Source organism: Gasterosteus aculeatus, chromosome 16, assembly GCF_964276395.1.
Source record: "Gasterosteus aculeatus chromosome 16, fGasAcu3.hap1.1, whole genome shotgun sequence".
Classification (NCBI taxonomy): Eukaryota; Metazoa; Chordata; class Actinopteri; order Perciformes; family Gasterosteidae; genus Gasterosteus; species Gasterosteus aculeatus.
In genome coordinates, this window is record NC_135704.1 from 2443775 (window position 1) to 2469847 (window position 26073).

The following is a 26073-nucleotide window of genomic DNA, read 5'->3' on the forward strand; positions in this document are numbered from 1 at the left end:
TGTTGGAACCAAACACATAATGAAATGTACGTACTCTGATTTTGAGACTAAACATAATTTAAGAAAATAAAAAAACAGTTAGCCTCGTCATGTACCACTGGAAGCAGGTCATCCAGACGCAGTTCCGTGCAGCTCTTTGCGCCTACCGATGCTATTTTTCACCCAAATACAACAGCGTTTGGTGCCGACCTGAATAGTGTAGCTGTTATGTCTTCCATGGTTGACGGCGGAAAAAAAAAATCACCAGGCATTAACAGCTGGTCTGCCAGCAGTTGCTGCCGATGCTTAAGCTTGTGAGCCACGAACAAAGGGAAACATCACGCTATATACTTTTTTCCACCCTACAGGCTTAGTCGCACCTCATTGGTTGAACATGCTGGTAGCTTCCTCAAAAGGAGGTGTTGTTTTGTTCAACTTGGTACCTGGTACGGCCTCTGTTTTGATTTACTGAGGGGCCTCTTCTGAGACTCACCACATTCCTAGTGAGGTAATAAAGACTACTCGGAGCCTCTCTCTGCTATGATACAAATACACATTGTCATAAGGCTCGCTGCTCTTTAATATTGAATGTCTGTAATGAATTGATGCATTTCTACAGTACATAAACATTTTTGATAGTAAGTGATTCTAATATATTTATGCATTTCTACAGTATCAATACATTGTGAATGAAGTCATCAAAATGACTGACTGCAGGCACTGTCACCTTCAAAGACCAAAAGAAACACTGTGAATTCTTTGAATAGAGAAGTGAACATCAAAGAAGTCTCAAACTGCAGGTTACCATTATTTTTCTGTAACCGTTGTCTGAAAGTAGGTTTGATGTGCCACTGCTGTCTTTTCAATCCTAACGAGCCATTTTACAAATAAAAACCCTTCAAACTTTAAGAAAATACAAATTTGGAAAAGACATGGGAGCTGCAACAAAGTTTTGAAAATGAAATGAAAATCACACACATTTCTTTAAGATAGTAGAAATATATAGAAAGTCTCACTTCCAAAGCTGTCTATACCCAAAGTTTGACTACATAGATGAATGCATTCGTCAAGAAGGGAAATCCCAACAAGAAACTGCAAAATAATGATAGTGGCATTATAGCTCTGCCTGTTATCCCAAGCCATTTCTCCCAAAGAGGGGGAAAAAAATGTATGCTGTCAACAACATCAAATAAAATAGAGGGCTGAAAAACAATGTGAATACAGAAATCTCTGGCAAAGAGGGTCATTAGTAAATTTAAGGAGAACAACAGATTATTTAAACATTTTGATTTATTCAAATAAAACCATTAGATCAACGAAATTGTCACTGACTGACCCCTTGATGTGAGGGGAATATAACACTCAAACAACTGGTATGGACATTGTGTAATAAACAGATAAATGCAGACTTCATTTTTCAACTCTTAATAATAAATTAAGTTATGTAAGGTTTTCTTTTTTCCAGCCTACACATCTATTTTTTCTTTGCAAACTTTCTTTCTTATTTAGTTATTTGTAGGACATGCACGTGTGCTTGATTGTATTTTCTTGAGTTGCCATTGATCTTATGATGCTGCGCTGTATTGGAGTCCTGGGTTGATGTGATTGGTCCTTTGTGTTCCCTCCAGCAGAGGGCAGCAGCACTGCCGGCGTCCTGCTGATCTACTGCAGTCACACAGCAGAAGACGTTTCCCATGATGCAACAGCTAGGCATCAACATGCCTGCTGCTGTGATTATGGAGGAGAACTATGATAAATTACTGGAGCAGTGTGAAGCCCAGGAGCTGGAGGTAAGCCCCGAATCACCGCGTGTTCTGCAAACCATCCACGCTGTGTCCAGGTCTCTTGGAGGCTCGGTACTCGTGATACCGGCAGTTAGCGTTAGCTCATGACCAACTTTGGCTAACGTAATGGCTAAGAAGCTAACGCTAGTAGGTTTCCTCTAACGCGTACTAACTAATATTAGAGAGCAGACACCTACACGTCAAACCCTACGCCGTGAGTTAACTAGTGCACAAGTGTGATGAAATCCGCATTCAACGAGAACTGTTAGCGGTCCTCTCCACTGTAACGTCTGCAGTTAGCAGGTAATGTTAGCTCTTTAGCTAACCGTACATGACTATACGTGTCTCCGCTACGTCGACGCTACTCACTACCACTGTAACGTTACTGCTTTATTTAACGTTAGGTTGTCATAACTTAGAAGTCGTGGCTTGTTTTCACGGTGTGGCGGCAGGTAGCTTGGAACTGACCGGTTTGGTCGTAATTTAGCTAAAAACACTAAGATGAGACGGCAATGCTACAACGTAGGGACTAAGGAAGGTAATCGCACGAGTGACTAGCGAACCCTCAACCGTCAGTGGAGTCTGAAGCTAACGTCTATTACAGTGTTCCTAGCAATGCACGTTATATAGTGTTTATTACAGTGTTCCTAGCGATGCACGTTATAGAATGTTTATTACAGTGTTCCTAGCAATGCACGTTATAGAATGTTTATTACAGTGTTCCTAGCAATGCACGTTATAGAATGTTTATTACAGTGTTCTTAGCAATGCACACTATAGAACGCTTAGCGACAGCCCCGTTTGGATCTTGAATGCATCCCTGTCTTTATTGTTAACAGGCTCCAGGGGGCATCGCAACACCTCAGGTGTACTCTCAGCTGCTGTCGCTCTATCTGCTTCACAATGACATGTGAGTCCACTCTGTCTGTCTGTCTTCAGTAGTCCACGGGATTGTTCTCGCAAAGTCCTGTTTTGTAATTTTCTAGGGGTGCTAGGTTTTTACTAATCTGGTTTCAATGTGTTGATACTTATTTGGTCTATAAGTTCTATTTTAGTTGGTAGCTGTAGTGTGTTACATCGTATACATCATATATAGCTATGCTTATTCTGTGTGTCCCCTAACTTGTTGGTGTGGCTCCAACAGGAATAACGGCAGGTATCTCTGGAAACGGATTCCCCAAGCAATAAAATCGGTGAGCGTGGTAAAACACACTGAAACATGGCGCAATTCCTGCTCAGAGGCTTACCTGCCTCACCCAGCAGAGACACCACACAACCGAGTTACGAGTGTGACTCGATTAACTGTAACGTGACAAACATTGCCGTGGTCTTTTTAAATGTGTTCTTATTTGTTAAATACAGGCAAACCCAGAATTAACATCTATTTGGGCCGTTGGCCAGCGCATTTGGCAGCGAGACTTTCCGGGGATCTACACAACCATTGCAGCCTTCCAATGGTCCGAGAATATCCTGCCAGTCATGGAGGCTCTTCGAGGTAACGTTATATTTTATTTTCATTTATTCCCTACTCTTCATATACAACCGAATATCTAAACATCTCTCACTTTACATCAAACATCCCCATACAAAGATATTTCCCCACGTGCTTGAAATTGTTTGGCCATCTATAGCATGTGACAGTTCCCTTCTGCAAGAGTTAAGAATAGCTTCCCCCTCATGGTGATGATACTCGTCGATCTGCTATGAATGCTGATGTAATGGCATAGGACATTTGCGTAACCATCGATGATAATTGCTTGGTGAGTGGGGGGAATTACGAGGGTTTGTTTACTGGCACACAATTTACACTTTTTTGATACAGCAACAAATCTTCCTGTAAATAAAGTATTCATATGATAAAGAAAGTAAACTATCAGTAGACTGTGGAACAATAACACTTAATATATCTAAACAACTGCTTTATCACAAGTAACTGGTCCCGACAGCCTATTGGCCTTAAACTTTCAAATTGAAAGAATTAACACCAAGTGGGCATCTCAAGTAACGCTCAACGGGTGTCTTAGAATTTCTTAAATCCTGATGGTAAACAAATAAATAGTAATACTTCAGACACTTTAACACCATTGGTCATTTTAAAGTAAGACAATAATGTCAATAGTACGTGCAAAACATCCATTTTCAGTGGCAAACAAAACCTTTTTTATTGATGCAATGTTGTGTCAAAGGGGTTGAAATGGGCAAAACAACAGTCACGGGTTGTTGACACCAAGTTGTTTACCTGTTGGATTGGGCCGGTCATGTGGACCCCGGTGGTCGTTGGGAGGGACACAGTGCTCACTGGGACCAGTGACACATGCAGCACTGAGAAGGAGGGGGACGTTTCTATGAAAAGATCCCCAGACAGCAGCAGGCAAGAATGTGCGCCTGGGTTGTTGGGAAGGGATCGGGTGTCACCAGCTGTGAGGGGCTGGTATAAAATCCAGAGCCTCCAGCTCCCAGTCAGAACCGATACCAGCAGATGCAGCACACAGGAGAGGCTCGCCCTTCCTTTTGGTAACAGCTTAGTTTTCGCTTGTGGGAATTAAGGAAACTTGCCGGCGTAAGCGTAGTTAGAGGCTTTTCCACCATGGACGTTCAGAGGACAGGGTCTGTGGTCCGGCCCCCGAGCCCCATGGATAGCCTAGAGAAGCAGCTGAGCTGCCCCATCTGCCTGGACATGTTCACCAAACCCGTGGTCATCCTGCCCTGCCAGCACAACCTGTGCCGAAGCTGTGCCAGCGACCTCTACGACTCCCGCAACCCGTACCGCTTCTCCGGCGGCGTCTTTCGCTGTCCCACCTGCCGCTTTGAGGTCGTGCTCGACCGCCACGGCGTGCACGGGCTCCAGCGGAACCTGCTGGTGGAAAACATTATCGACCTCTACAAGCAGCAGCAAGAAGGCAGCGGCGGCACAGAAAGCACCCTGAAGCCCAAAGAATCCAAGGAGCCGATGTGCCAGGAGCATGAGGATGAGAAGATCAACATCTACTGCTCGACGTGTCAGGTCCCCACGTGCTCCATGTGCAAAGTGTTTGGCCAGCACAAGGACTGCGAGGTGTCACCGCTGGCCAGCGTTTACCAGGTCCAGAAGGGCGAACTGAGCAACGCAATCGACACTCTGGTGGCCGGCAACGGCCGCCTGCAGGCCCTGCTCAACCAGATGGAAGACGCCTGCCGCGCCGTCCAGGACAACGCTCAGAGCGCCAAGCAGGGGCTGGCCGAGCGCTTTGACCTGCTCTACGCCGTGCTGGAAGAGCGCAAGACCGTTCTGCTCGAGCAGATCGGCAAGGAGCAGGATGAGAAGGTGGCGGCTCTGCGAGCGCTCGCCCAGCGCTACGGCGAGCGGCTGCAGACCAGTTCGGAGCTCACGGACACGGCCGTGAGGGCGCTGGAGCAGGGCGGCGCCGCTCAGTTCCTGTTGGCCTCCAAGGGCCTAATCATGCAGACCAAGTACGCGGCGAAAGGCTCGCTGGGGGAGGAGAGGCCCGAGCCGGGCTTCGAGAAGATGGACCACTTCACTTTGTCGACGGAGCACGTGGAGTCGGTCCTGGCAAAAATGGACTTCGGAACGTTTGATGATGATGAATTTGAGGACGCGGAGGAAGAGGAAGAGGAGGAGGAATAATGAAGTGTTAATGGACTTGGAAATGGAAATAATGTAATATGGGCGTCAAAGGTTTTCTTGTGTCTGGCACAGATTGCGTTTCATGTTGAAAGACATCTAAGGTTACCGTGGATGTCGGCTTTCAGTGCAATATAAATGTCAATGTGGTATTAATACCTTTTCTTAACTTCTTTTTTTTTTTTTTATACTTTTTTACTACTAAGCTGTTTGGATGGAGAAAATGACTTTGAATAGAACGTCTGAAGATTCATTACGTTATTTTCCTCATAAGTAGGTCAATGAAATATTGTTTGTTCTTCTCACTCGTCCAAGTTTGTGTTGAATTGGTGATCAGCTGATCTGCCTGTAGTCACCAAACCTGTCTCATGGAATGTGGAATAAAGCTGCATGAACTCAGCTCCCCTTTGCTTTATTGCTGAAGTCAACACACAAAGGAAGACCCAGTATCGTGTCTGTCCTATAGATTCTCCTTGGAGAGCTGCCTTCCAAAATGTTTCCCAGGCTGCTGCTTCTCTCACTTGGCAGTAGGCTGCATTTAAAAATAAAAGTCCTTGCCACGTCCTGTCTGCTTTGCCTTTGCTGGTGAAAAGTGGGGGGCTATTTTTAAAAGGGTGAGAAGTGATAGCAGCCCTGGAATAGACCCGAGGACGGGCCGGACAGGTCCTGTTTCTCCTCCATAATGCTCCCGTCCTCCCACTCATGGACGCCTTGCTCAGCAGCTCGTGCGAAGGCCGCACTAAGAAAGGCCGGTCCAGTTGCTGCGCGAGTCATCGCCCAATGGTCAAGAGGCCGCGGTAAAAATAAACGTGTGCGGCCGGGTTTCCGAATGCCCCCCGTAGAGGACCCACTTGTCCTCGTGTGTTTTCAGCAGCCAGTCGCTTGCGCGGAAGTTGTTCCAACACCAGAAGCACTTTTCTGATGTTTGATACGTGGCTCACAGTTTTGTTCTGAGAACATCACGTAGTAGGTCGTCATGACAAAACAACACAATGTCTCTGGAACCACATTTTTTACAATAGGCTATTTTTTATCTTGTGTTTAAAGAGACTGTAGATAATAATCTACAACCAGACCGACAATCTAAACAAAGTAGCATTAAACACACTTGATATACAGATACTTTTTTTTGACTGTGTAAGGTAAACGCAACAGCAAGCCGTTTACACAACAGAATATGTGCTTTCTGGCCTTCAGCGCCCAGCTGTCTTTTCTCATCCCGCTTGTTATTGTTACTGCTAACACACCGTTACAGTGTGTGGGTACACACATGCACACACACACACCGTTGCTAGGCTATAAAACACGAAAGGCCACATCCCTGAGACCTTTCCGTGATAGCTGCATTAGCAGAGAACATGCCGGGGGTCTGCGAGGCCCTGCTGCTCTCCACAAACCACATCACCATGTCAAGTGGGGCTGGATAAGTGTTCCTAAAGCTGAGCCTGCAGATGAAGGTGTCGGTGCTTCATAGCACCGCACAGCAGGCTGCGTCGTTCACCATTCATCTTAAGCCTGCCATATTAGGGAAGAGAAATCCAGTGAAATTCAAAATGGTCTAATCCCAGGTTATATAACTATGAAAGCTCCAATTGACAAATGTCACGTCAAATGTTAACTCGTGACTTGCTTGGTGGTTCGTGAATCCTGCACAGAGAGCACGCGGCAGAGAGCGTACAGCTTGGTGGCCCAGGCCTACACCTCCATCGCAGCAGAAGACTTTGCTGCCTTCGTGGGATACTCGGTGGAAGAGGCAGTGAAAGGTGGGTGGTTATTGTGTCAAAAGATGAAAGCATCCATTTGCTGCTCCTATTTATGCTTTTCTTTGGTGCCGTCTTTGTGTGTAGGTGTGGTGACCCATGGCTGGCAGGCCGACCCCGCTACCAGGATGGTGATGCCTAAAAAGCCAGGTAGGGGGCAGCATTGCTCTTTTGATCCGTACCCGTCATGAGCACTCGGCTCTTTTGCCGCCCACCGTCCTGTTGAAGGGATTTAAGAGACAATTGAATCTCAATGAAAAGCAGCAATGACGTTTTTCCATTCCGACAACGTCTTGAAATGTTTGAGTGTTCCCTCATCCACTACGTTCGTTTTCACCTACTCCGCTTGATAATTCAAGCTTTTACTTTTTACTTCTCTACACGTCGTCAAGCTCTGCTAGTCATTTATCTTGCAAGATAAAGCGTCTGATTTGAGCGAACGGTCGAGGAGGTTGTGGCGTGTGTGCAATCATCGCACGGCGCCGCCAATCATCTGGCGCGCACATGCCCACCGCAACGCGCTTACTTCACACACCATTAACCCTCCTCACGTGTCTGCTGCGATTCACCGAGGAGTCCCCCTCTGACTGGACCTTTCCTCCTCTATCTCTCCCTCACCCACAGATCCTCCCCCCGTCTCACTGGTTCCAAACGAGCAGCAGTTGGCCAGACTCACCGACTACGTGGCTTTTCTCGAGAACTGATAACCCGCCGCCCCCTTTTTTTTCTTCTTTTTTTTTCCGCTTGCCAGGGACAGGGGGAGAGTTCATGTTTGGATGGACTCTTGCTCCGGTCCTAGTCCCTGATAGACAAACCAAAAAACACACTCATCATCTCGCATGGAAGCCACTCGCTCTTCTCCAAGACCTGCCTATTTATGACTCTCCTGTCAATCCATATGTTGGAACACAATGTTGTATTATATCCTCTTTTCCTTCTCTCTGTAACCCACCTGCTGTACAGATTTTGGTCTTGACTTTGAAGGAGAAATGTGATTTTATTTTATTGCTCACCTAACGGACCCTTTCTAAAAAATAAACAATTTGGTATGTTTTAGCACTTGAAGAGTTGCAAAGGATTTTGTCAAGAAGTGGTCATGTCTCAGCCCTTTTTTTGAACCTTATGTTTTGACTGGTGAATAAATATTTTGCTCTTTCTAATTCATTCTTTCTTTCCAAATCTTTTACTTCTGTCTCGGGTTGGTCTTTACGGTGCAGACTGGGCTCAGGGATGTGGAACATTTCATTTGACTTGCAGTTCACCGCTGCAACAACCACCTCTCGTGAAAAAAAGCTTATTGGACTTTTATTCTGTCCATATGTGTTCCTCTAATACCAGTCATTACAAGTTATTGTTAACTATTACAATGAGTGTCTATGCCTTACTCTGTTGAATATCTGTTAGTTCTACAAAGTGGATTTTTTACTCCCAGTACTTATATGTTGTATCCCTAAATGAGCCACACTTGAAGTGACAGACATTTGACATGATTTGGTGCGAAACTACATCAGAGCCGTTCCTGCTGATGTTCGTACTGCAGAGGATCTTGTAGCTCATTGGCACTTTCACTGCTGAAGTGGATGCTACTTCCTGGTTCAGACTGACCTCACCTATGTATAGAAATGTGTGTGCATTTGCTGTGGAAACGTACCAACGTGCAGGCATGTGAGAAACCAGCGCTGGCCTCATGACAGCACGGCGTGCCAGTGAGTCAGAGCGTGAGACGGTGTCTCATTCTTCTGTGTCCCTCACCACGCTATTAAATCTGCATGCAGCCACACATGCAGCCACACACGCATGTGTGAATGGACGGCATGCCGGGCGCAGGCGTGAAGCTAAAAGTGGTTTGTGTTGACATGCATGAACTCAATGCATTTTCACGATTGTAATTATTGCAAACGTGCTGCCTTCTTGGGGTGATATGGCCAGTTAGCTCAGTTGGCTAATAACGCTGTTCAATCTCCATCTCATTGAGAGCTCATCATCAATCGAATATTTCCCTTCTCCAGATTATTATTCAAAAGGCTTTGGGTCGAAGTGTCTCTACTATTCTCCACTGTGATTTCAGATTTTTACAATTTGAAATGTGACGACTACAGTATCCGATTTCCACAGTATTTTACGCATATGTTCGGTATACACCAAATGAAATGTATACGCCAAAATCTGTTGAATGTTGAATCTGTTGAAATCTGTGAATAGTAACAATTGGATTGTAGCTATCTGAGATGGGAGTGTTTTTACGAGCGTTCACTGAGATGGTCAAACAACTCTACCGTGGCAAATCCCCGGGGATTACCGAGATCCACCCGGAGATGCTGAAAGCAAAGGTTGTTTGGGGGCTGTCTTGGATGACACGCCTCTTCAACATTGCGTGGAACTCTGGGACAGTGCTTTAAGAGTGGCGGGTGGTGGAACCTCTCTTCAAAAAGGGGGACCAGAGAGCGTGTGCCAATTACAGGGGGGTCACACTACTCAGCCTCTCTGGTAAAGTCTAGAGAGGAGGGTTTGGCCGATAGTCGAACCACGGATTGAAGAGGAACAATGTGATTTTCGTCCTGCTCTTTACTCCAGCAGGAATCATTGAGGGGTCCCGGGACTATGCTCATCTGGTCTACATGTGTTTTTTTTTTTTGTTTTTGTTTTTCTTGGAGAAGGTGTATAGCCAGGTCCCCAGTGAGATAATGTGGGAGGTGCTGCTGGAGTACGGGGTGAGGGGGTCCCTACTTGGGGCCATCCAATTCCTGTACGGCCAAAGCGAGAGCTGTGTTCGGTTGTAATTCAGAGTAGTTTCCGGTGGGATTGATCTTCACCAGGCTACGCCTTGTCATTACCCCTGTTTGTGGTATTCATGGACAGGATATCAAGGTGTAGTCGTGGGCGTAGGGCGTCGTTGCATTTTGCAGATGATGTTTCAAGCACAACCTGCTTCCTATTTTGCACAGTTGTACAGTTTGTGGCTTTTCTTTCTTTTAGCTCATACAGGGAGACTGCTTGTGGCATGGTGACTAGCCACTGGTGACTTTTGGTGGAAGAGGGAGGCCAGAACCAAACTATTGGGTCCTTATCATGAACAAATATATGAATGCATCACATAAATTGAAGCGTTGGTCTTGGCTGCAATAAGCACTAATCCGTTTTAAAATACTCCAAACATGGCAGTTCAAAAGCTGCACAATTAAAGAGTATGAATCCTAAATATCTCCTATTCTTGCCAGTTTTGAAGAAAATTATCGAATTATTCCTCTGTTTCTGCAGTGCAATACGGCCTCCCGCCATCTTGCATGACATTGCTACATTGGAATGGCGTTTTGGGGGTCGATTTTGTGCTGGCAATCGTCACTCTCAAGCATTATTTTACGCTCGCAATCCACATTTTTACTGTCCCGTTCGTCTGCCATGAGGCCTACACAAAAGCCTTCCATAGAGTAGTTCATCCTCAGTCTATCAACGTGAAACTTTACAGTTCTGTCCAAACACTGTATCTACACTATCATGTAGATGTGTAGCCTGATATCTCTCTTCACAGGAGTTTTTGGAGACCATTTACAAAATTGGATTTCTTTTTGGAAACATTGCTATATTTCTTTACCAGTAACATATAAACTGGTTTTTACACAAAAAAAGAGGCCTGTCAGCAGCCTAGCGTCTTTAGCAAAGGTAATTACAAACAGTTGGCTTCTTTTACCAGGGGTCAAAGGTGATATCTGTCTTTTGTCATATAGCCACAGGCAACATGCTATAAAGGGGTCGACGTTGGTGCAGGACAACTTTCCTTGCTGCAGCGAGTAAAGTGTTGCATTCAGTTAGATATAAGCTTACTTTTTTCTTTTTTTTCTATTCTGACAAAAGTAGCAGATTGAACTCTCCCGCTAGATGTCGCAACCTTTATATAGTGCTGACAGCTACTTTCTTAGGAAAATACTTTTTTTAGCATTTTTATTTGCTTTTCTCAACCTACATGATTTCTACATGTTTTTTTGGGCAATCGTTTCTAACGATAAAAAAAACTCTATAAATATAGTATATAAACTATAAGATTTCCTGGATGTTAACTGGTTAGTTCCGTTCGCTGTATTCTCTGTCATCACTGGCAGAAATGAGGTCAACAATTGCTGAGTCTTTAGAGAACTTGCGGGTGGGCGTTAACGGAGTTGTTTTGGAAGTAAGAGGTCTATGTGGAGAAGAGAACTGGAGCCAGAACAGGTCCTTGTGGGGCCTCCATGCTGACTCACTCCCCCGTATCCGCACATACTGTGGACGGTTGGTGAGGTAGTCCGGGATGCATACAGAGAGGTGGTGGTCCACCCTGGTCCGCTGCAGCTTGTCCCACAGAAGCAACGGCTTGATGGTGTTGAAAGAACTGAAGAAGTCAAAGAACATGAATCTCACAGTGCTTCCAGTCTTTTCCCTGTAGTCCCATGATAGCTGGATAACATTGGATGGAGGAAAAGGTCACAATAGAGATGAGATGAACAGCAGGGGGCAGTCTTCACCAACAATTTGTCTGACATGTCACATAGTGCTAACTCTTAAATACTATTAATACTAAAATATATAATATGTTTAAATTGTAAACCCAGTGTGGGTGCCAAAGCAAGGGAAGTGGTGGGAGGAAGAGGGAGGAGAAGGAGAGAAACTTTCCAAAGGAATTGCGTTCCATTGTAAAAGTTATGGGACAGATATCAGCTGGACTGCATTAGAATGATCTTTGTTGCAAATCATGTAAACAAACTTGCAGCTTTTCAACTTGCCTGACAGTGTGTGTGTCTCAACAAGCCACATCTGCATCTTGCAGGATTCATAAATCACTTAAGTTTACCTTGGTCTAGCATGGAAATGGGCACGTTTCCTCAAGAATGCTTACATTTGTCATATATACAGACAATAAAGTCCCTGAAGCAACTCTCCACCGTGGTCAGACAAGTCCTGTGTCCTCAAACCAGCTCATGAGAACCAACAGAACGGGAAAATCCATTCTCATAGACTCATGGCGCTTCTCAAAGCAGCTGTTTTCATGTGACCTCAGCGACAGTTCACAGATAATGGCCATCATGTCTCTCTTCCAGGAGATTCCCTAATCCACTATTAAAAGTCAAGATACTGTGTCCAGCAGGCCTTGGACTTGGCTTAAACTGTCCCACTGCCAGCCAAAACTCAACGGGTCTTTTCGTGTGTCCCCCATGTGCCTTTCATTCATGTCCTACTCCCGGGGACTCAGCCTTCAGACTTTTTGTAATTACAGAGGAAATTAAGTGAGGAAAAAGAATACAGATCACTGGCCGTGGACAAACACGCTATGTTTTTGCTCCATTCTGCCTCAAACTCTGCTCTTATTTGAACAAGACTCCAGGTTAAATATAAAGTTCCTCTTGATACCAGAAACTTTCTTTTCTTTTTTTCGAAAAAGGCTGTTTTATTGTTATATGATACCTTTTGGAAAGCATTAGGCCGAGGGAATAACATGGCTAGGAGGATAAAACAGAAATTAGTCTGGCTGCATATGAATCTAAAACAGATGGAATATACCCACGTCATCAACAACTTCTTTCAGTCTTAGGATCTTTTTTCTCACACATGAAACTTATCTATAAGAGGATGTGGTGGTCATACCAAATGACATACTATGAAAAATCAAAGACCAATATTGATGTTGCGGAGGAGGGATGGATGAGTCCAGCAAACACAAGACGATTAAAGCACTGTTTTTGTCGGCTAAAACTTTTATAACGTAACACGAGCCCGAAACAAGCTGTTCTGAGCAACATTTAAAACGCATATTGAAGTCTATGTGAAAATGACTGTACTTCTCTATGATTTCAGTTATTGGTCTTAATCTCTAGTTTCAAGTCTTCCTAAGTACAATTTGAGGCTCATCTAGAGATCAAAATGGGCCATAATGCGGACTGCGCTTTAGGGTGGGCTTACTGTGATTGACAGGTTGCTGCCACAGCAATATGCGGCGTCTCTAGGTCACTCTTCCAAATTCCACAGTAACATCTGTTTATAGGTTGCGAAAAAAACAACAACGTGATGACGGCCGTAATCCGTAGATAGCAACTTGAGGTTTCCAAACGTAAGAGCAAAGATCAAAATCGACGACGTCACTGATTCCACTTCTTAAAGTCTGTCTATAGGTACTGAGTTGTTTGGTCAGTGATGCTCCACTTACCCCTCAAGCATCGCAACGGCTGGATATTTCAGCTTTGCCGCAACTTTTTGGAATAATATAATTCTTTAATTGAACTAAATCAAATCAAAGCAACTATTATTGAATTTTAGGTGTTTACCAGTGTGTTTAAAAGTGTCATTATGAGTTTTGGGTTATAGAACCTGTAGTTAGTCCCAAGATTTTAGAATAATATGCAAAATGCACAAGCTCCATGTTTTAGTAACAATGCAGTATGTCCTTTGTTGACAGTTTGTTTGAATCATCTACAATCTACAAACATTCTGCTGTAACTGAAGAGCATCTTAAGAGCATTTGACAGGATGAAGACTATATAAACATCACAAAGTGGTCTGGGAAGAATGTGAGCTGGAATGTGTGAAGAATTCCACTTTATTCCACTTTACAGAATATATATATATATATTAGGGGTGTAACGATTCATTTTAACAACGATTCGATATGAATCGCGATTCATGGACAATCTGGGTTAATTTAGAACGATTCGATTCAGTGACTTGAAATCGATCCAGTAACTTTACTGGTTAGTGCAGGCAAAGTTTCCGAGATTCCGGTTTAAATAATTATGGATATTATAAACAAGCAAACAATTAATGGCAAATGTATTAACCTTTTATTTGAATCAAGTGCAGCCATTTTCAATGTAAACATTACACAATAATTACACAATGTTTGGATCCATTCACAGAACCCCGGATTTTCAACCACATTGTAGGGTCGCACGTCTTTACAGATAAACTTGGCAATTGTTCCTGTGATGTTGAGTTTGGTGCTGGCGAGGCCTGAGGTGTCTGCAGAGCTGGAGTTACCTTCTGCTGCTGCAGCGGTAACGCTGCTAGAGGTCCTGACTATCGGTGTTGTTTAATCCCACGGCGCCTTAGTAGACGGCCGGAAAGATTCGTCGTGTTTCCGTGTTTTTTATTTGGCTTCTACATATTCTACAAACAGTGACCGAAAGCCAAAATGTTTTCACACGCTGGATCGATAAGTTGGTTTGTAAATGTCTCGCTCGCAGTCGTCTCCTCTACGCTGTGTTTTGTTGTTGTTCCGAGTTTCGCGCGGCTGCCGGTGGGTACTGATGACATCACAGACAGGCGGACTGAACCGAGTAACGTTTAACATGTCTAAAGTGCTAAAAAAGAAACAAACAAACACACATCCACACCGTTTTTGTACTTTAATCCAATGTGCAGTTTCCAAGTATCGATACAAATCAATTTGTAATCGATATATGTCGTCCTGAATGCCGATTTGCGGAGCACAGATCGATTCAGTTGGATTGCAGGAATATAAATCGATTAATCGATTCAGTGGATGAATCGTTACACCCCTAATATATATACATAGATACATACACTCACCGGCCACTTTATTAAGTTCACCTAGTAAAAGGTTGGACCCATTTTGCAGAACTACCTTAGTTCTTCACTGCATACATCCAACATTCCTCAGAGGTGTTGGTCCATATTGTCATGATAGCATCACGCAGTTGCTGCAGATTTGTCAGCTGCACAGCTATGATGAATCTCCTGCTCCACCACATCCCAAAGGTGCTCTATTGGATTGAGATGTGACTGTGGAGGTCAGTGCCCCCCCTCCGTTGACCGGACCGTCCGCGTCCGCGCACCCCCCTCCCGTCGATGCAATGAATATCAATGAATGAACGTTTACTCAAAAAAAAAGATCAGTTCAGACATACTGGAAAATACCGGGATACCATCAGAACCTTACAAAATAGCGTCAGATTCATTTTTGGCCATACTGCGCCCAGCCCTAATTAAATATATATATATATATATATATATATATATATATTCCAGATTTCTAAGGTGATCTTCACAATACCATCAGGGGAAAGCAAGTGCTAATGAACAGCCTAACGTAGTGTTTTGCTGCAATAGTCCATCTTCATAGCAAGCTCACATACAGTATAAAGGAATGGAAACATCTGTTGGATTGGAGAGAATGTGGTCAGAAAAGGCTCATAATGAGTTTCTTACCTCCCCCCGCCCTCTGGGGATCCAGCTGAATTCCTCTTGTGATGCAGCTGTTACCTAAACTGGAGGTCAAGGGCCTGGAGGAGCCACACAGAACAGAGCTGTGCAGAGACAAAACAACACGTCATCAGTGACGCATATTTTCAGATAAATGATGTAAACCTTCGATGAAAAATACATACTACATACAGATTATTTAACCAAACATATGAGTATGAACGTATAACAGTAGTTTAACTAGTTTTTAAAGATGTTTAATGGAGCATAAACACAGTTTATACACAGTTGGCAATAGTACACATCATAAACCAACATAATTCATTTCAATCAGAAAGCACAACAAATAGTCCCATTAATGCTTTTGTGATCAGAGCAAGAGTGAACATGTGACGCAACAAGGGTTCTGCTCCGTGGACTGTTGGAAAATTTAAATAGTATTCTGCCATTATTCATTTAACTATTTGCTCATGTGAATTTACTATGTGATCTGTAAAGAATATCCTATTTTCTAATTAAATGAACAGTGGTAGTGTTTTCAGTTCAGCATATATGCCTTCATTTCCTCCACACTCCCCTTGTGTGTGTGTGTAGGGTTTTTTATGTGTATGCAGTCGATGGGAAGCATAGCTGTTGTATCTATTTTTCTTCTTATCCTTCTAATACAGGTATGACTCTTAAAATGGGTTGTGACAAAATGTTTTTTACATAAAAAAATGTTTTCAACCATCCCCATGGACAAACTTTGTTTCACGTAGACTTTAAACTGTTCACTATTTGATCTTATGATATTATTTGTACTTACTAACCTCTACAGTACTTTTTCTTTAGTTCTCAAAATCATTTTTAAATGCCAGATTGTGTTGTCCATTCTCTTACCACAAAATTAGAGACAAGCCATTTTGAGAGACAAAAGTGATAAGCAACTTTCCCTCAGATCTCTTTGTCCTTTTGTTTAAGCCTTTTAACTTGGAAACCTTCACTGGCCCCAGGGACATTTGCAAACTGTATACTCAGCATCCAGTCCGACCATGGATGGGCAATGGCTGAGTAGCATACGTGGGATGCCACGGCAAAGAGAGCCAAGGGAGACAGAGGGAGAGACCAGAGATGCTCGGGAGCTACAGGGCCTTCTACCGCTCCGCTGCTCAATGTGAAAGTCATTACAGGCCCCCGACTGTTATGGTTGTTGTGGAAAGATGCAGAGCCAAAGTGTGAGTCAGCGATGGGACAGCTGCATATTTGCTCCCAGAGCACTAAAAACCTCCTCTTGTCTTTCGGTCCACATGGGACATAAAACCACCAAGGACAAAGCAGAGCTCCCACGCTTGTCGTCCACCTTTGCCAAGTTCATCACTTGGAAAGCAGTCGACCAAGACACATCCTTTCTAGACCACATAGAAGTCTTTTCCTTAGGAGTCATCAAACACAGTGCAGACCACAATCACTATTTAACTCTTCTTCAAAAGAACAGTCTTGCAGAAGAAACCAATGCATTTAGTTTTTTCTCAAAACTGGAAAAGTTTTAGTCTATGGCACAACTTTCTCTAATTGTCGCATATGAATCATCGCTATTGGGAAATTCCTATAAAATCACTGGTCTCGTATGGCAAAAACCAAAGGAGAATGTTGAGCAAAGAGCCCATGTTTCATCAATTAGGCTCATAAGTTTGTTCTGTGTCAGCGGGAATGAGAGGATGCTGCACATGCTCATTGGGAAAAATGGGCGTAATTATTGGAGAACTGCATGGGACTTATGTGAGAACATGCATACTAATCTGCTCAACACATTAATGTAACCATGGAGTGTCTCAAATATTGTAACCGAGAGTATATGGACCCAAAAGCAATACACGGGAGTTCTGGGATCTTTGGCTTTTATTATCAAACCTTCAGCTGGCAGAGTTTACCGGAGACAGAATCAGAAGGCGAGTAGGTTTACCAGGAATCTGGCAGAGCGGGAAGAACAGGGACAGACGGGGTCGGTGACGGGGAATCAGCCGGGCGAGAGTGCTGGCACAGAAAAACCTCAGAACGATCTAGCCAAATGTGTCTCTGGGGGGCAGGAGTCTGTTTAGAGGGTTGGTTGGTGATCAGAAGATGTGAAGGGAGTTTATGCTCATGAGTGGTGAGGCGGGTGTGGATCTGAGACTGAGAAAGGTATGAAAAAGAGAACAATCTCCCCAAGAGGAACGGCACCATCTAAATATAATAATAAAGTCTCAAACAGAGGAAGAAAGCAATGAAAGGTCTGGAGAGAAGGACGGCCCCCATTTCACATGGTCTTTATGACCCATCCATCACCTCACGGAAACCAAAACACGGCTCAGCTCTGTTTGACGGTTGAGGTTGTGGGTTCCAATTCATGTGGTGGCGTGTTGGAAGAGAGAGGGTGGTCTGGCATGTCTTGAATGACTCAGCAGTGCTCCACAGTGAGCTGCTGTTAGGCGCTTTCGGCTCATTGTGGAAATTCTGACGCTGAATTGCCCGTTGCATTCGTTCGAGCTTTGAGGTCTGGGATTTTCTAGTGTGTGTATCGTCCGCTGCCTAGCTGATGTCTGTCTCTCTGCCCAGAGCTCAAACTGTGGTTACTGCTGCTAACGTGGTCCCTAACGATGGGGGGGGGTCATGGAAACGAAGCTCACCCTCCGCCCCCAGGGTTACACTGTTAGCTTCGTCAACACTTTGTTAGCACCGTTAGCCACCTCACTTGTTGCCGTGTTGAGGCCCCAATCATAGATAGATTTGCTCCAAAATCCATTCAGAGCTCCTTTTTATTGTAGCAATACAATCATATAAAACTACTCTGTCACTTGTTACTACTCTGTTAAGTTTTCATTCAAGTACCATGCCCCTGTGACTGATATGATTAAAAGACGTTTCAAGTTTTAACAGCATTCTACTGTTGTATCAGCTCAAGTTGAATCTATTTTATGAAAATGATAGAACCTATAACTGCTTTGGACCAGAAAAAAACTTTTGTTTTAGAGGGGAAATGTCTCTTTTGTGGAACATCTGATCCTCCTGTTTTTTAAAAATGGAATCTGAGAGTCATCTTCAAAACCACTGATACTCCAAGTCGTGGAGGAGGGAGAGGGTGAGAGGGGGGGCTGGAGCCAGATGCCCCTGATAATAGAGTGGAGTAGAACCATAACATTATAAAAGGAATTGATCAAGTGAAGTATAAGTACCTTAAAATTATACGATATATGTACTGTAGCCCATACATCTGTTTTTTTGACAGATGTTTTGCCCACCTCTAATGGTGATGCTTTTCAAGATTTTAATTACGTCAAGCCCAAATGAAAGTGAGAATCTTTGTCAAACCCAACCAGTAATAGTGATTTAGGTCACAAAACATTTCATCCACCTGTAAACCACCAGCATGTGACCGTGGACATTAACATACTGCTATAACCAGTAACAGCACTGATTTAATGTTAAATGTTTAATCAGACGTTGCTTGCAGCAGTGTTCCAGATTCCAAGTTGAATTCTCACCTCTGTGCCTCAGCAGGTAAAGAAGATGTGAAAGGCCTGTGCACATACAGTGCATTGTGTATTCAGAGGATGTCTGTATCCTTGTACAAGCAGTCCAAATGTTGGTGTGCATACAGTGTAACACGGTCATGTGTCACGGTGTATTTTCTTCCGCGTGTAAAACTAGTGATGGTAAATGTTTAAAAGTCTCCAGACCTCAACTTATGCTCTAATAAACTCATGTGTATATTTTCATTTGATCACATTTCTTTCCAGGGCTTTATTCAGGTTTTTAGGAGTCCTACAGTCAAGTGAACGTGTAGGTTAGCGTGCAGTCCTGGTCCTACAGTTCCTCCCTTCTTTCCAGTTGGCACAGCGACATGGTGTGAAATGGTTTTATCTGAAAAAACTATTTTGAAATTTTGCCAATATTCTCGCTGATGGTCTCGTGTTCTCTAAAGAGGCATTAGTATTGTTTCACAAAAGTTTAACTACCATCTAGGGAGATTCATCGACAACATTAGGTTTGGTAACATTGGACAAAGAATCAACTTTATATTTAACTTGCATATATGAGGGCACTACTTTGTCAGCTGCTCCTCTTTTTAACTTAGACTAAAGGCAGTAGAATAATCCTATAATACAATAAATGAAAAAAGAAACGAGAAATGACCTTTGTAAGATGTAATTAACTTTGGGCTTTATTCAAGTCAGTCGCTCTTCAAGCCCCCCCCCAAAAGAAGAAAGAAAAGAATGAGTGGCTCATGTATATTAGAAAGTCTTGTGTTTATTTACCACTACACCCCGATTGAACACACATTTCAGTAAAACCAAATGAAAGAAAATTGTTTGACAAGTATATTCCATTTCTCATCAGCTGGAACTAAGTGTGTTTGAGGCAGTGGATCCAGAAGTGCACTTAACATTACATCAATGTTTGGTAATCATCATTATGAAATCATAAAACCAGCGTACAAAAATTGTGTAAACATTGCTTTGGATTCCGTGACTGTAGAATAGTGTAGTGATGATTCCACAGAGACCACGTGTGTTTTAAAACAATATAGATCAATAAAAGTCAATGTTGCAATGTGAATGTGGAATGTAAAATATACAATATATGAGAAAAAAAGACTGCATTGAATAATGCAAGTCCTGCTTGTACGGATGTATTACTTAAAACTGTTCTTTAATGTTGTTGTCATTAAACTGCTTTTTTTAAAACTTCAGATATGATGACGTTGTTCCGGAAAATGGGACGTTACAAGACTGTATGCACTTAAAAACAAATATATAGCACCAGAAGGTTCAAACTAATTATGCAGCAGATCGTGTTGCCTCCCTTCTCTACTTCAAGAATTTCGGGGATAAAGTCCATTTTTTGTGGAATCCAGTGCAGCCACCGTTGCTTTAGTATTACATCCTTACAGTGTGGCTATTTGGGGTGATGCTCCTAAGAATCCCCTAAACAGGGGGGCAGCCAGCCATGTTTCATCCTATGTTCTTATTGCATCCATGACTCCTTGGTTGATGGGTGCTGGTGATAAATGTAAAAGAAAAGAAAAACATGGTTAGGTCATTTTACAAACAGACGTCTTTGCATCTCTAACACGTTTTCACTTGTTAATGACTCAAATTACAAATTAGCATACAATCCGCAGATATTTTTAGAAAATAAACTGCATTCACAGAATGAAGAAATAATTTGAGAACTTTTATTTTACTCATTTAACACAAGGGTTGGTAGTCAGGTCAGTCAAATAAATGTCACAAGTTTTGACCAAATTAAAAGATATTGCAAGGGTGTTACATTTGTATTACTGTGTACTACATCTGTAGTACTGCGTGGTAGATCAGTATTACGGCTTTTTTTTTTTTTAAATAAATTTTTTGATTGATTGATTGATCATCAGAGATTATTACTATCCACAAAACATGTACCTGCTTTTCCGCAAGCCTTAAGACACTGCTGATGCGTGTCAAAGCGATTTTGGTTCCCGCCGCAGCCTCCATACCAGAAACGCGTGCAGCTCTTGCTCAGGGCATCGAAGTGCCACTTGAGGACAAATTTGGCACAAGTACCTTCCTCTTTGGGAAGCTGGCAAATGTCCACTGCTGTAGAGTCTGTGAGAGAGGTGACAAATAACAGTTAATGAAAGTACAAGTGCAGTGTAATCACATTTATCCAGTCGTATCCTAGCTTTCCCATTCACACGACCATAAACATGCATTTTCACAAAAACAGTAATATTTAAAACACTTCCGCCACTATGTCTCATTTTGCGTGAGTGCTCTACTAGTTCGTCTGAGTCCGTAAAAGCAAGGCTTTTTGCTGTGGTCAATTGGCTTCAGTTCCTTTACTCTATTTTCAGAATTTTCTTTCACCATAAAGGATTGCCAGATTATTATTTTTGTTTCTTAACCGCAGGTAACACAGGGGTAATTAATACACAAACGGTCATGTTGTATATACCTTTAAATATGAACATTATACGTTGCAGTCATCGCTAAATATATTATTAGCATTGTATGTACTAACTAGTAATGAAGAGGTGATGCCAGCACATTGCCGGTGACCTGTTAGTTTTTATTGAATAGTAATCGATATTGTGCTTGTAAATGTTTGTAAATGGAACAAAAGCACTTCCATCAAAGCTAACTGTTTGATGCGCCAGATTTTTATCATGTTTTGGGTGTGAGGATTTGCTTATTTGAAACTAGACCAGGAAGGAGGTACTTCACATTGGAATTCATTTGCAACAACTTTGCATTTTGCATTTTGCAGAGTTCAAGTTTACCAACCTGAAAGTCAGTTATGTCTTCTAATCGGGTTAGGAACATTTATATTATTCTCTTGTCCAGTAAGTAGATCAAAGCTCACCAGGATTCGGGAGGATCTGCACTTTTTCAGCCTGCTGCTCTTCTGGCTGAGGCTCCGGCACTGTGGAAACCAAAAAGCGTGAATGTGAATTAAGCTTAAAGAAACCAACTTTTCACCAGCTGGAAAGCTATCCACAGGTTTTTCAACACGCTGTAATGTGGATCTAAATGACCTAAGACTTTTACTCAGTTGTAATCGTCATCTGTTAAAAATGATGTACGATTGTTTACTATTCTCCTATTTTAACCTCCCTACACACTTACTTAGGCAAAAAGATGCAATTCCCGCTTTTCTGTGAAAAGAAGGTGCTGCTGATGGTTAGATTGATATCTGCAGCTGAGGGGTGTTTAAACATGTCAAATGGAGTCAAAAGAGTCTTAGAGCTAAAATAGTTCATTCTCGTAATGCAAAGGGAACAGCATTAAAGATGATATAACATTATTCAGAGGAATCTGTTTGCTGGCACTATTAGGAGTTTGGACGTCCAAAAATGAGATCAGTAGAAAGAAAAAGGTTTGAGTCTGGGTTTTAGAAAAATTAGATCTAGTTCTTGATTAGAAAGTTAGATCTAACTCTGTTATGCATGCACGTGACCAATCCCACAACTCACCCCTGAAACACGCCATCACAGCTGTTTACAATGTGATAAACCCAATGGCTGTATTCTATGTCAATCCCTTTTTGGCACAGAAATGTGGAACTGTAGGGTCCATATGAAGCAGCTCACAATGGGTTGTCAAAACAGAGCCTGTTTAGCCTTTATAGATGTTCTCTCTTCTAAGAAACAGCAGCTGTAAGGCGTCCTTCTTTAAAATAAATTAATAAATTAAATATCTTTACAGACATCTTCATTGCTTTTATCTTCCCCTCTAACAATATGCATTTATTTCCAACTGACACAGAGAATGCTATTTTGACCCTGTTGTTTGTCAGACTGAATTTCAGCTGTACGACTTACTATATCTTGGCATGTAGGCCTTCCACGGAGTTGATTAATTTGTATATTTGAGTGCAATACAGCACCTCAGGGATAATGTATTTTGCCAACACTCAGCCCAGGAAACACAGCCAAATACATACAAGCAACATGTAAAGGTGTATATAAAGACTAAACATTAAGTATTGATTTGTGCTGAAAGTTCAAAGACGACATCTTTTTGCTGCTTATTAACAAGATATGCATGTTTAAAATTACAGAATAAAGGTCAGTGCGTAAGAAAAAAAACAATATCGATACTCCAACACACGCGCATACTTATGTGCGATCACTCACCTGTTTCTGGTTTGTCCAGTGGTGCGGTGCTCACAGTGCTCGGGCTTTGGTTAGCGTGCTTATGCTCTGGCTTGTGATCTGCTGCTTCTGTAACAGAACAGTTTTACCAACATTTAGCCTTAAGTGAAGATTCAAATGATGAAGTTACTGAAACCCTGTACATTCAGTGGACTATATCAGCATATTGTGTGTTATGGGGCATCAGAAATGACTCGTTTAATCAAACTGTCATCTTGTGAAAGGAAAAGTATTAGGAACTTACTGGTAGTAATGATGCCTTTGCGGGTAGAGACAGTTTCACCCTCTGCATTGTGGGCGTAGACCACAAGATGATATGTTTGGGCACTTTCTAAGTTGTCCACCGAAAGCTCAACGTCTGACACGTTGGTCTTCAGCACCAGAGCGTGGTCATGCAGCCGAGTCACCACAACCTCGTAGTAGACAAAGAGCTTGGGGTCTGGGCCGGTCCAACGCAATTTCAAGCTACTGGATGTGACGTTGGAGACGTGCAGCTCATCGGCATCTGAAGGGAGGAGGGTTGGATAAAGTGGTATTAAGGCAGGACAATGCACAGCCAAATCCCTTGTTGACGGGCATTTAGCTATGCATGACTCAAAGTAAAGAAGAAAAGTGTCAACCCGTCCATATGTTACTATAGTACATATGGACACTAACCGTTGTGCTTTCTTTGATGAACTTCTTGTTGTTTTTCATGATGTTTCTGATGTTTCCTGTAAATGAACCAATGAATAACAAATTATAGCATTCCTGTTTTCAACCAATTAAATGAAAATAAGTGCCATGTCATCAAAACTAGAACTTACTCCTGTTGTTGTGATGGTGTAAAGGGGTTTTTAAGTGGTTGGTCACTCTGGAACCACTTGCAGTTTTTGGAGACTTCAGGGGACATGTAGAAAGCATTTTCGACTGAAAAGAAAAATAACAGAAGATAGTATTTCAGGTTTAGTTGGTACAGTAACTGGTAAATAGTTTAGCCAACTGATTGGTTGACAGGTATCCTGCTTGGACTTACTGCTGATATACTTTGGCAAAAGCTGGCCAAAGGTCTGGATGTTTTTGTCATAAAATTCCGAGATGCTGTCTAGACGCTTGAAGAAGACATCTGACGGCTCGCTGGCAATGAGTGACAAGACACGGGTATCTCCTGCACTCAACTTGTCACCAACGCCCAGGATGACCAGGAAGTAGCCTCTGCACTTGACCTCAGTGGCAATACGCAAAAGCGGCACCTCTTCTTCTTCCACACTCCCTGTCACAAAGAACATCAGCACTTTCCTGTCACGGTGGAGAGGCGCCTTCTCAAACACCTGCTCCACTGTGGATTCGATAGCTGCTGCCAGCGCCCGGCCACCCTCTAACTGTGGTGTCTTCTCCAGTAGAAATTTGACAAAGTCCTGAGCTGAGTGGTGATCGGTTAAACCAATGTCCACATGGATGGCGGAGCCAGTTTTGTTGTGGAGGAACTTGTAAGGTGCTTGCTGAATCACGGACACTCTGGCGTGGTTAACGGAAGATGTGGGATTTGAAGACACCTGCAGCTGCTCCACTATGTGTGCAATGTAACGCTTAATCTCTGTGAAAACTGTTGGGTAGGTAGACTCAGAGCTGTCGATGACGAAAGCCATGTCGATGTCCACGTCTGTGGTTGAGGACCTCCTATCTCGACCGGACGATGGTGGAACATAGTCACACATTTGGTCCGGAGAGCAAATGTCTGAAAAAGGTAAACACATAATGAAATGTTACTTTGATTGATTGCTACAAGGTTAGAATAAACTATTGGAGAACATTTCAGATTTTTTCAGAAATAAATTTGATATTTTGATATTTTGACTTGCATGATAAGCATCATAAAATCATTTATGCATCATAAAATAATGAATTAACGCAAAAAAAGAAGGATCACATCTGGATAATAGCCTGATCAAGACATTGTTATTTTTCAGTCAAAACATGAAACAAATGGTCCAATAATATAATATATTATATATTAATAATATCATTAAATATATTTAATAATAATTAAAAAAATGTGCGCCATAGCTGTAGTGATACTATTAGTGCACAAACATCAAACTCTTACCAAAGCAGACATGGCAGTTCATCACCTTCTGGATTACTGAATTGTACTGTGCACTTCCAGCATTTGGAAGGACAATCACTTGGGCCAGTGCTGTGTTGTTGACCTGGTGCACAAAAAGGCAAAATCACACTGTGCAAATGCCTTACAAACACTTGTATAGCAAAGTTACGGTATTGGACATAGGTTTTTTGGTTTACCTCCAGCGCTCTGCTAAGAGCTCGGTCCTCACGAGGCACCAGAAACAGAGTGGCAATTCCGGCGTCGTGGAGGCGAAGAGCTGCGTTGGTGACTGTTTGTGCCTGACTGACTGTCCCTCCAACGAAGAAAATGGCCACCTTCCTCATGAGGAAGCCGCTGCGCACTCTCTTAAAGGTGTTGTGGGCCAAAAAGCTCATGGCTGTGTCCAAGCTGCGCTGCTTCCGGGTCTGCAGGGTCTGAAGTCCCTCAATGCGCTGCAACAGGACGCGTTTCTTCATTGCATCAGCGAACCGAACCTCAGTGGTTACTTCATTGTTGTAGAGGGTTAAAGCAACACGGGCTCCTCTTGGACAGCTACTCTCGGAGATGGTGATTTCTCTGACTAGACGCAGGACTGTTTCTCGCATATTGTTGAAGGCCGGGCGGCCAACACCTTCAGAAGCATCCAAGGCAAAGGCCAGCTCAGTGGGATAGAGCGGGCATTCCTGCTGACCTAATGGTGTACAGATAGAGCATTTTTTTCTCAGTGCGTACAGTTTAGAATTATGTTATCTGAATAATACAATATTTTTTGTACTTACCATAACAGCAGGCTGGTATAAAAAGGGGCAAAAGAAACATCAGAAGTTATTGTGGTATTGTACACAACCCATGGATATCATGCTTATTTTTGTTCTCATTATTGGTATTTGTTAAATTATACTTACGACAGTTTTCTCTGATCTTCTTAACCAGGTCACATTGCTGAGGACACAGATATTTGAAGACATTTAAAAAAAAGATTTTGATCACAGGCACCAGCAATGACT

General features: G+C 42.7%; 3 protein-coding genes across 7 annotated transcripts in view; 2 read left to right on the forward strand and 1 right to left on the reverse strand.

The window, feature by feature from the left end:
* Positions 1 to 1573: 1573 nt before the first annotated feature.
* cops8 (COP9 signalosome subunit 8) lies at positions 1574 to 8305 on the forward strand. Its single transcript, XM_040201758.2, has 7 exons — positions 1574 to 1769; positions 2603 to 2673; positions 2908 to 2956; positions 3126 to 3258; positions 7041 to 7148; positions 7233 to 7295; positions 7770 to 8305. Exons 1-7 carry the CDS (start codon positions 1674 to 1676, stop codon positions 7847 to 7849), a joined length of 600 nt encoding a protein of 199 aa, XP_040057692.2. The 5' UTR covers positions 1574 to 1673; the 3' UTR covers positions 7850 to 8305.
* trim63b (tripartite motif containing 63b) lies at positions 3373 to 5785 on the forward strand. Its single transcript, XM_040201757.2, has one exon. The coding sequence runs from the start codon at positions 4351 to 4353 to the stop codon at positions 5386 to 5388; it is 1038 nt and encodes a 345-aa protein (XP_040057691.2). The 5' UTR covers positions 3373 to 4350; the 3' UTR covers positions 5389 to 5785.
* An 11270-nt stretch (positions 8306 to 19575) lies between the features above and the next one.
* The window catches only part of col6a3 (collagen, type VI, alpha 3), a 55968-nt gene continuing 49470 nt past the window's right edge, over positions 19576 to 26073 (reverse strand). For 4 of the 5 annotated variants that reach the window (XM_078090670.1, XM_078090673.1, XM_078090671.1 and 1 more), the window contains 12 exons: positions 25972 to 26008; positions 25846 to 25857; positions 25264 to 25757; positions 25067 to 25169; positions 23996 to 24697; positions 23787 to 23889; positions 23638 to 23693; positions 23225 to 23485; positions 22963 to 23049; positions 21690 to 21749; positions 20750 to 20932; positions 19576 to 20345 (listed from right to left, as the gene is read on the reverse strand). In XM_078090670.1, the coding sequence (XP_077946796.1) occupies positions 20305 to 20345; positions 20750 to 20932; positions 21690 to 21749; positions 22963 to 23049; positions 23225 to 23485; positions 23638 to 23693; positions 23787 to 23889; positions 23996 to 24697; positions 25067 to 25169; positions 25264 to 25757; positions 25846 to 25857; positions 25972 to 26008 (2139 nt within the window). In that variant the 3' untranslated portion in view covers positions 19576 to 20304. Of the gene's footprint in view, positions 20346 to 20749; positions 20933 to 21689; positions 21750 to 22962; positions 23050 to 23224; positions 23486 to 23637; positions 23694 to 23785; positions 23890 to 23995; positions 24698 to 25066; positions 25170 to 25263; positions 25758 to 25845; positions 25858 to 25971; positions 26009 to 26073 lie in introns of all 5 variants that reach the window. The other variant, XM_078090669.1, reaches the window with a different exon arrangement.